General features: G+C 37.7%; 1 protein-coding gene across 1 annotated transcript in view; it reads right to left on the reverse strand.

The window, feature by feature from the left end:
* Nucleotides 1–396: 396 nt before the first annotated feature.
* Nucleotides 397–10,059, reverse strand: part of LOC107731027 (serine/threonine-protein kinase 17A-like) — a 16,529-nt gene continuing 6,866 nt past the window's right edge. The window contains 6 exon segments of the mRNA XM_016541998.1: nt 397–1,893; nt 3,094–3,308; nt 4,322–4,370; nt 4,765–4,891; nt 5,433–5,577; nt 9,630–9,842. Of these exon segments, the coding sequence (XP_016397484.1) occupies nt 1,661–1,893; nt 3,094–3,308; nt 4,322–4,370; nt 4,765–4,891; nt 5,433–5,577; nt 9,630–9,842 (982 nt within the window). The 3' untranslated portion in view covers nt 397–1,660.

Consider the following 10,059-nt stretch of genomic DNA (forward strand, 5'->3'; position numbering starts at 1 on the left):
TGATTCTGATTGGCTGAGCCACGTTCGAAGCTGTTGTAAATTACTCCACAAACACACACCTTTGTTTACTTTGTGTGTTGCTTGGCAACCACTTTATTGCAACCACAACTGTTTCTGAGGAACTAGATTGTTTGGTGGTAGAATACTGTTTTTATTAATATCATTACACTTTATTTGCTCCGTTTTATTTTGTGAAACCTTAATACATCTATGGAATAACCGTTTTTATAAAAGCAATAAGCCCAGTGAAGCCGTGGTTTACAGTGAATTTATAACAGCTAAGGGGGTTTTAGGCGCCCCTTAGCTGTTATAAATTCACTGTAAACCACGGCTTCTTGGGGCTTATTGCTTTAATTAGAACCTATTAGAAGGTAAACACACAAGATTCTTCATAAGTTTAATACAAAATGATCATTTATTTTCTTCAATATCTTGCCAGGCATGCCAATAATACATAAGTAGTCCAACTGGACGCAAGTGCAAACTTCTATAAGCACAACTGGTTAAAAAAAAATAAAAATAATAATAATAATAATATTACAATTTATTTTCTCATATTAATCTTAAAATACCACAACTGTAGAAAAATACATTTTTACATTCTTTTTTTAAAATAAAAAATATACAATTATCAAAGCCTTTTGTTTTGTTGTACTCTGTTCTTCTGAAAATGCAAACATCTTCCACAACTGTCTGAAATGCTCAAATCCCAGAAGACTTTGAGCGGCCCTCAGTCATAAGCCCCACTCCATCACGGACGACTTGGAAAATTTACCTCTCGATACCCATGATGCCTTACCAGACACAAAAAATAACATACAGAATATATTACAAAAAGGCAAAAATACCTCTTGAAAACAACAACAACGGTACATGACATTTGTGCAATTATAGCAAACTTGCTATGAATAAGAAAAAGAAAAAAGTGGTACAGAAACGGTGAGAGAAATCAAACAAACAGTGGCTTGTGGGTATGAATGACCATGTTGAACTACTTAAATGTGCTTGTTGGGAGATTTAGTACAAATTTATTCCCACCGAAAGTGCTAAAACAAAAGTAGTCTCTGTGAATCAGTTCATTAAAATGCAGGTGCCACTTCTAAAGAAGCAGAATGATGTCAAATCTACTGTTTGAGGAGAGAAGCAGTGTCAGTTCTTCAGAATATTTTATAATGCGTTGGTCCAGTGAAGAGCAATGATGAATAAAACATCAGTCAATTTATCAGAGCTTTCCATTTCCTTCCTACAATGCAGCAGGCACTTCCTGGGGAGACTCCGACTTGAGTTTTGGACCAAGTACAGACAGCAGAGAAGGTTCAATCCACTCTAAAAGTATAAACAATCCATTGTGGTGCGTTGAGTTAAGAACCTTGACCAAGAGCTTAAGAATGCTTTATTAAGGGGCTTTAAAAAAAATCTCATTCAGATCTGTTGTAGACACACGCGCACACCTCTGTGGTCATAAGGGAGGTCAACTCGCATTCACAGACCAGGATGGCTACGTATCCCACACAAGACGACACAAAGATTTCACACACACATACAACGGTGCTGCAAACACCCGAGTAGACCACCGCCGCCGTCCAGTCCAAAGTAGGCCACACCAGTCTGGCAGGTCGTTAACACAGAGGCCCTCTGATTGGGCAATCATGTCCGTTGCTTAACAGATGAGTTCTTGTTGTATCTCGGGACGAGGTGGGAATGGTTCTGTGAAACTGAAAGTGTCCCAACCCGTCTTCAGCTCCCCCTGGCCTGGCCAGGTGGGATATGAAGGGATGATGACAAGTTCTGGGGAGGGGACAGGACTTTCAGGCTCTGATTCGGATTGGCTGGCTTCTTGCTCATCTAGAGGGGCGTCCAAAGCGTGTTGAGAGAGAGAGAGAGACAAACATACTTTGTGATTTTTTTTGTTTGTTTGTTAAATGTGCATATTATGCAACATCTTTTATATCAGATTGTACAACATACATATCAGAACTGGTCACTACTGAGAGTGTTGGCAAGTCACATTCTCATATTGGCACACAAAATGATGATACTGCAACAAAAGTATAAAGAAAAACAAGTTTTGTTTTAAATAAAATAAATTCATGCATAATTTTCAAATAATAGGTCGGGTTATTTTATAAAAAAAAAAAATAGGAAAAAGTAAGAAAAATACTGTTTGGGTGAATTGATCAAATTAAATAAAAAGACCTATTTATTCTATTTTATATTGTCATTCACAAAAAAATAAAAATAAAAAATCATACTTTTATTTTATTTGGGAAACTAAAATAAACAGACCCGTCTATTATATATTATTTTCCAAAAAATGCTAATAATTATAATAATAATAAACAAGTATGGAAAAAAGTGAAACTGAATAAAATAACAATATAAAATAAAATAGATACAGGTCTATTTATATTATTTTCTAATAATAATAATAATAATAATAATAAAATATATACATACTTTGCTCATTAAGTGAGCAAAGACCGCAAAATGGCCTATGGTAAAGAATTACAAAATGTGAGAAAATGTCATGAGTGTGTGCTTTTTTGTGCAATGATGCACTACGGTTCTCATCAGCATTTGGTTTCTCCACCAGTTCTCCACCAAATGAAAGACTCTCACACTCTCTTGTTTAGGTTCCCAGATTTTTCCTTCCCCAATTACTCGCATTCAGAGGAATTTTACCACATTGCTTTAAGCTACCATTTTTCATCTCCTGCTTTTTCAGTGGCGATGAACTACAAGCATTAAGTTTTATGGAGTGCAGATTATAGTTCTGGATCAGAGACCCTGCTACTATCAGTTCCCATATAGCAGTGAAGACGGCAGGTCTGGACTTCCATTTGTTACACCAGCAGACCCAAAAAGCCATTTCACCATTCATCAGTTGCAGCAAAAGTGCCCAGGGATGTGGGGAAAAAAGTAAGACTGCAAGGATCATTTCACTGTATATTCAAGACACGGGGTCCATTACATTTTAATGAGAGATTGAAGCGTGAGATTGCATGTCTGGAGCAGAGCCAACTCAAGCCACTCCATCAAGCAGGTTATGTAAGTTTGCCTAAACAAAACTGGAGCGTCACAATGTCATTTCACATCCACTCTTACAAATAACAGCCAACTATCCCTACCTGGGGTTTTTGATGAGCAGTGACTGGATGAAATCCACAGCGAGGTCAGAGATGCCCTGAAAGACATCCTGTGAGTAGTCCACATTGACCTGGGAGATGTTCAGGAAGGTCTCCTGCTTTTCTTCTCCCAGAAAAGGTGACTCTCCTGTGAGCATCACGTAAATCAGCACCCCAATGCTCCTGTAGGGGAAAAGCAGCAACACAGATCAGTACGGCAGAAAAAACACATCTTTAAATGTGATGTTTTATCACATGATAATCAATAAGCCTACACTGCTAAAAGAAAAAAAAAAAAAGTTTGCTAGTTTCAGTTGGTCTCCAGCATGGCCTGACTGGTTTTGGATTTTGGGCATTTCTTAGCTGGTTTGGTTGGGAGACCAGCTTAAACCAGCTAAGACCAGGAAACCAGCTTGGGCTTTAAACATGTTTTTTTTTTTTTAAAGCATATTTAGGATTAGAAAAGTAATAAGACACTTAAGTCATACAGGTTGTAAAGTTTAATTCTTAAAGCCGGCATGAAATGGAAAACAACCCTATATTCTAAATACACGTTATAGATCTTAGTGTGAACAATTCATCGTGCATATATATTTTTTTAATTCTTTTTATTGTAATTATTCCTTAATTTCATAATTTCCTACAATTGGTGCATCACAATACAGAAGAAAAGATCTGTTGCTACTTCCGTTACATTGCAACTTCAAACTACAGCAAGAATCATTAGTTTTGCTCATACTTGGGGTTAGAGGTTTATTCTAAATCTTAAAGCATGAACAAAAGTAATAGTGATTGTTTTAGTGAGCTCCACTAATAAAAGTTAAAATATGAAAGACAGGGAACAGTATGTTGTTTAAACAATGATGGGGGGAAAAAAGGACAATGAGTGTGACAACCACCTTTTACGTCAATTAAAATGTGTGAACTTTCTAGACAATGTTCGGGATATTCAGTGGGTTGTAAACTGATTGCACATGCTGACTTTTTATCATGCAGATAAACACTGACACATTTATTGAATGACTAGATTACAGAAATGCATCACGCAAATTGCATCTGCTTTTATAGGCCCAGTTATCCAGATGTAGCCACAAGGATAAATGACCTTTATAAAACACCTCATATGAGTGTCAAATACTACAAACTCTCTCACACACACACGTCTGGACTCTGGACACTCAAAGAATTCAACTTACCACATGTCAGTAGCTGTGCTGATGGTCTCATAGTCCAGGACCTCAGGAGCTGAAGGAAAGAGAGAAACAAATGTCTCATTACCCTTCACAACACAGCTACATGCGCACAAAAAAACTAAACAAAAAAAAATTTCATTATCTCAGCAGTCTGATGCAAAAGTGTTCAAAAACAATCAATGATATAAAAAAAAAAAATTATAATAAAATGTAGGTAAGGCTAGAAAATGTTTACCATTTTATGCCAGATTTTTCTGCAGATTTTCTATGACTGAGGGAGTCACAACCAAGTCAATAGTTACGTTTCATTAGTCTTAAACAAGCTTTTGTTTTACCCCTCCTCTTCACTATACTGAGCTGACAAGTCTTCACATATCCGTTTTTTGCAGCAGTTATGCTGTGCGCAGGAGGATTTGAGGTTTGCAAATGAAGGCGGTCCGACTCACCCACATACTCGGGAGTGCCCAGGATCTCCCGTAACTCTGACACACTGTCCACCCGCCGAGATAAGCCGAAGTCAACAATACGGATGTCACCCAGTGGCTTGGCACTCGTCAACAGGATGTTCTGAGGCTGGAGAAGACATTATGGGTGTGAGAGAAAGGAAACATTGAATTACAGAGCAGAACCTGTTTCCCCAATAATAATAATAATAATAATAATAATAATAATAATAAATAAAAAAATAATAATAATAATAATAATAATAATAATAATAATAATAATAATAATAATAATAATAATAATAATAATAATAATAATAATAATAATAATAATAAATAAAAAAAACACTTAAATTTATTGGTACTAAAATTTAATTTACTTTTTAACAGAATTTAATAGTTGCATGTGAAAAGTACTCCTTTAGTGCCCCATTAATGCATTTGAATTCACACACATACGCCCCATCTCAGACGAGAAAAAAGGGGCAGCAGAGACGTTTTAGCCCTCAAGTAACTTTCTGGCATATTTGTTACAACAAAACTGTTCCGATTCAATCCCACACTGCCAAGAATGGTCAAAAAGATGTTTGAGACATTCCAGAACTCTGACTGAATCATCATGACGTACATGTGCACGAACACGAACACGAAAATACAAACAGTACACTCACCTTAAGGTCCAAATGAACTATGTTGTTTTGATGGAGACAGGCCACGCCCATCAGAATCTGTCTGGCCAATCGGATGACGTCTTTCTCTGTGAAGGCCTCGTCGTTATCAGCAACACACTGGTTAAAAATTTCACCTCCGGCAGCACTGAAAGCGAAAGAGAGGTTACAATTTAGATCTCAAATTACGTTCTCACATAATACTTTTTTTTTTATTGTGCCAAAAAAGAAGAAAAAAAAGCATTAAATAAATCTATGATTAGAGACACCCAAAAAGACACAAACACACCCTCAACCATCCTAGAATAACAGTTTCAGAGATGAGGGTGAGGTGTTTCTCATTGTCCCATCTGATATTAGTATTTAAGCCATATCAAGCATATAATGAGCTCAATAAAACAATAACTCATAAAAATTTCCAAGAAATCAACAGTACACCACCCACATGTGTGGAGTCGTTTGAACTCTAAGCCAGGTGTTTGCACTAATTTCTACACATTATAATTGGGCCTCTCCAACAAGACAGCTAATTAATAAATTAGAGGAGACTTCTGGGTACCGACGGATGGGGAATTTCATCCTTGCATAACCGTAGCGAGGGTTACCATGAAGATTTGCAAGCAGTTACTCCTTTTGGGCGATGAAAGATTGTGAAAATCAGGGCCATGTGTAGTGGCTTACGGGCCGCACACATAAGCCCCAACCAATAGACACTCATGTATTTGCTTTTCATCTACAGTGGAGAGTCTGTATGGATTTGTGTGTGTGGTGTGTGTGTGGTGTGTGTTACGTAACAGTTGAATCCAGCTGTATAAATAGGGGATTTTGGGTATCGCTTATCAGATGAGCAACTAGAGGCTTATAAAGAATTACACTGGGATATTGGGAACCTTTCGCACCCCCTTCCCCCTTTTAATCAAACATATCACAACAACTCAAGCCCTTCACCCTAATGGAATAAATCCTCCACTCCAAATTCCCCCGACGTGACCGTCTTCTAAAGTAACAGCAGCAAAACAAACCCCAAAGAGGTCTGTTAATGCTCACACATGTGCAGGGTCAAATCCTCACAGCCTTTCATGTATGGAAAAACATGTTTTGGTTTCGTTGTGCGTGTGAGAGAAAATCTGAAGAATCTATAAAGTGGTTCCATGGACTGACTCGGATTTATGATCGCCTGAAGAAGAGCAGCCATTGCGTAAAATAAATCACATTACAGGCTGGTGACGTTGACGTCCCATTTTTATTGATTTCACCTGATCAAAATGCCACTGCGCTGGTGAACGACGAATGACGGAGGAATTTCAAGTTTACTCTGTGGTTTTGAAGCCATGAGAATGTGGAGCAAAGGCAAAGATTTGTCGCTCAAACAAACTTTTTCTGGAAGAGAAAGCAAGGATAAAAATATGCTCATCCGCTACCCAAGACCACCAAGAGCGCATTTCCCCTCTCACGAAAAGACGAGAGTGAGTACTCGGACTTAAAGAGTCTTGCTAAAGATGTGAAGAATGCTCTCCAAAGGCGTATTAGCGGTGTGCTGAACCAGAGGCAGTTGGACACTGTACATCTGCATCAGTCAAAAGGATTTAAAGCCATTGAAAGGTCCATTTCAGAGACTTCTGAGGGCGTTTGATCAAGCAGATGAGGAAAACAGAGAAGCATGATGAAGATGAAGACTTATGACAAAGAGACTTACATAAGAGCTTTCCTAGAAAGATAAATGCCAAACTCTGAGCAAGGGAGGGCTTTCATTTTGTTTAAAGAATGAAACCGATCACTCGACAAATCACTCAACTAATTTTTTCCAAAGAACATCCCTTGTCTGTGATAAATTCTGCTATGGTGTTGTGAGTGGCTGCTAGTGTGTTTTTACAGCCCAAAACAAAAGAGATCACCCTAAAAGCTCTATTAGATCCTTCAATGTAAATGCAGACTGCTTGAAAGTATAAATAATAGTTTTAAGAAGATGAAAACTCTCTCTAACCTACAGTTAGGCCTGTTACTTGATCTGACCCATTTTAATTTTACCAGCCAGTCCCAAAAACATCCTAAAATCATCTCATTTTACACCAAACATACGTACATGTGGCTTTTGAAAAAGTGGCTAGTGTTTATGTAATAGTCGGTGCTGGTGTTTCACCACAAATTTGCGTGGGGTGTCTGTGTGTGTTTGGTAAATGTAAGTATGACCTTTTCTATTCTCAGTCTTACAATAGCTAGGGTTTTAACTTTAAATGGCAGAAAACTGCGAGAACTCGGTTAGTTTCTGACAACAGAGGATGTGGTGATGCATTGCACATGCAAACGCGAGTACGTTGCAGCTCTGCTTTTAGAAGAAAAGCCACAGGAAATGGAAATTGAAGTGTCTCTTTCTGTCTGTGTCTCTTCGGTTTAACTGGTTTTTACTGCTAAACCTGCCCACATCAAGTTTAAGGATTTAACTAACAACAGAAAACCAGAGTAAAATGAACTGGATGCATTGTTCCTTACCAAAACCAGACAGACTGTCCTAACACGACAGCAGACACAGAAATATGCAAACATGCAAAAAAAAAAAAAAAAAAAAAGAAGAATAAGAGTGGGGCTGTACTCACCATTTTTTATACAAAAAATTTTGAAATATATGATAGTGTATTCATATAAAAATATAAATAAGACTTGTATATCTATATATGTTATGTGCAAACAGATCAACCAGACCATGACTTCAGTCTCACAGACCTTGACTGATCTTGCACAACAATTGACGAAAAACGAGAAGAGTTACCTTCCTTATAAGGTAAACTTACTCCACAGGTTGCCTGCACACATGCCGATGTGCGTGCTTACAAGTGACAGATTGACATACAGCTGTCTCTTCAGAGGAAGTGGCTTAGCCGTGTGCAGCAACTATTTGACTTTTTTTTTTGTGGCATGTTACCTTTCAGACCGAGAGATATAATCTACCAATTCTCAAAACCGCCGTCATCCAACCAGTCAGCATCCTGCCTCTCTACACAGATCAACACACAATATGTGTTGATATTATGCAGAATTTGCAATAACACAGATAGTAGGGGGGAAAAAACTAATTCCTTTAACAAATTAAGGGGAAAAAATAAGGGACATTTAAATGATAGATACACAGAGAGCTTACGAAAAGCATTTAAACTTAATGACCTGTCATTTCCTCATCATTAGTAAACGTTATCAGCTTCAGTTTTACTGGAAAACTAAAAGAGTGCGATTATGCTTCAGCTGAAAATATACAGTAAGCAATTTTCTCAAATATGTGGTGAATACCAAAGTGTTAAATGAATAACTCACAAAAGTCAACATTTACAGCCCATGTTGTTCCAAACCCATTTCACGTCTTTTTTTACATAAGATTTCACATTTTTACATTCACCTTTTTTTAATTCAGAAATTTCAAAGAATGTCCTGGCTGCTCTTTTCCATTTAATTACAATGAATGGAGACTGTAGCTTTTGAGCTTTAAAAAGGACAAAAGTATCAAAAAACCCTTCATTTTGTGTTACACAATGAAAGCCATATGGTTTTGGAACAACTTAAGGGTGAGCGATTTTTATTTGTGGCAAAATGTAGATCAGTAATGAAGTGAATATAGGTCATCAATACTTTAAATAAAACTCATGAAAACGCATAGGTCTGAGTCAGGTCTGCTGAACATTTTCAGTGATTCTTGAGAAGTTCAGCAGAAAATGGCAAGGCAAAGTAAACCGGTTTGGTATGATTTTGGCGAGGTTGCAGCGTGGTCAGAAAAAATGCAGTCACTTTGCAGTGCTTTCTGAGAAGTGTTCGGATTTGACCTTTCACGAGGACCGAACACTAGAACACCACATTCTCACTTGAGAATTTGTTTCTTTGATTTCTTTTTATGGTTATTGTATTGGAACATTCAGCTCACTCAGTTAAAAGAAGAACTAGTTCAACTGTGGTCTGTGGTAACATCCAGAAAGGTACAGACAAACAAGCTCCAAACACACGCTTTCAAACAACAGCATTATGAAAAATTCCTGTTTTGATTTGCCCGCTGTGCCATTTCTTTGTGCCTGTAATTATAAACTTCAAAAGCCCTGGTGACTTGGAATAACAAAATTATGGTGCGCAATGTCCAAGTCATCATAAAACACTCCGCACTGCGCTTAACTTTCACGGTCAGGGAATGTCACTACATAACTGTGTGAGTGCGTGTCTTACCACTCTAAGACGAGGATGATCTCTGTGGTGGTCTCATAGACCTCGTGCAGTGCCACCACATAGGGATTCGCCTTGGCTGACTCCAGCACCGCGATCTCATTCAGAATGTCGCCTCGGCAGTCCTGACCCTTCCGCCTTTTCCTCAGGAACTTCGCAGCGTGCTCCTTGCCAGTAGTTTTCTCCACACACTTCTTCACTACTGCAAACTTGCCCCTGCGTGCACATAAACACAAAAGCGATTAAATAAACAGTTTGGGAAATGTTTGGGGAATAAAAATGAAGAACTCAAAATACAAGCATTTTGAGTAATGATATTCACGTTGTACTATTTAACATGAGCTTTTATTACACAGCTCTCCGGAACAATTGGTTCTGATCAGGCATTTGCGGCATATTTTAAAAATCAATACATATTTTTTATATATATATA

Source organism: Sinocyclocheilus rhinocerous, unplaced genomic scaffold (genome assembly GCF_001515625.1).
Source record: "Sinocyclocheilus rhinocerous isolate Xijiao unplaced genomic scaffold, SAMN03320098_v1.1 scaffold1185, whole genome shotgun sequence".
Taxonomy (NCBI): Eukaryota; Metazoa; Chordata; class Actinopteri; order Cypriniformes; family Cyprinidae; genus Sinocyclocheilus; species Sinocyclocheilus rhinocerous.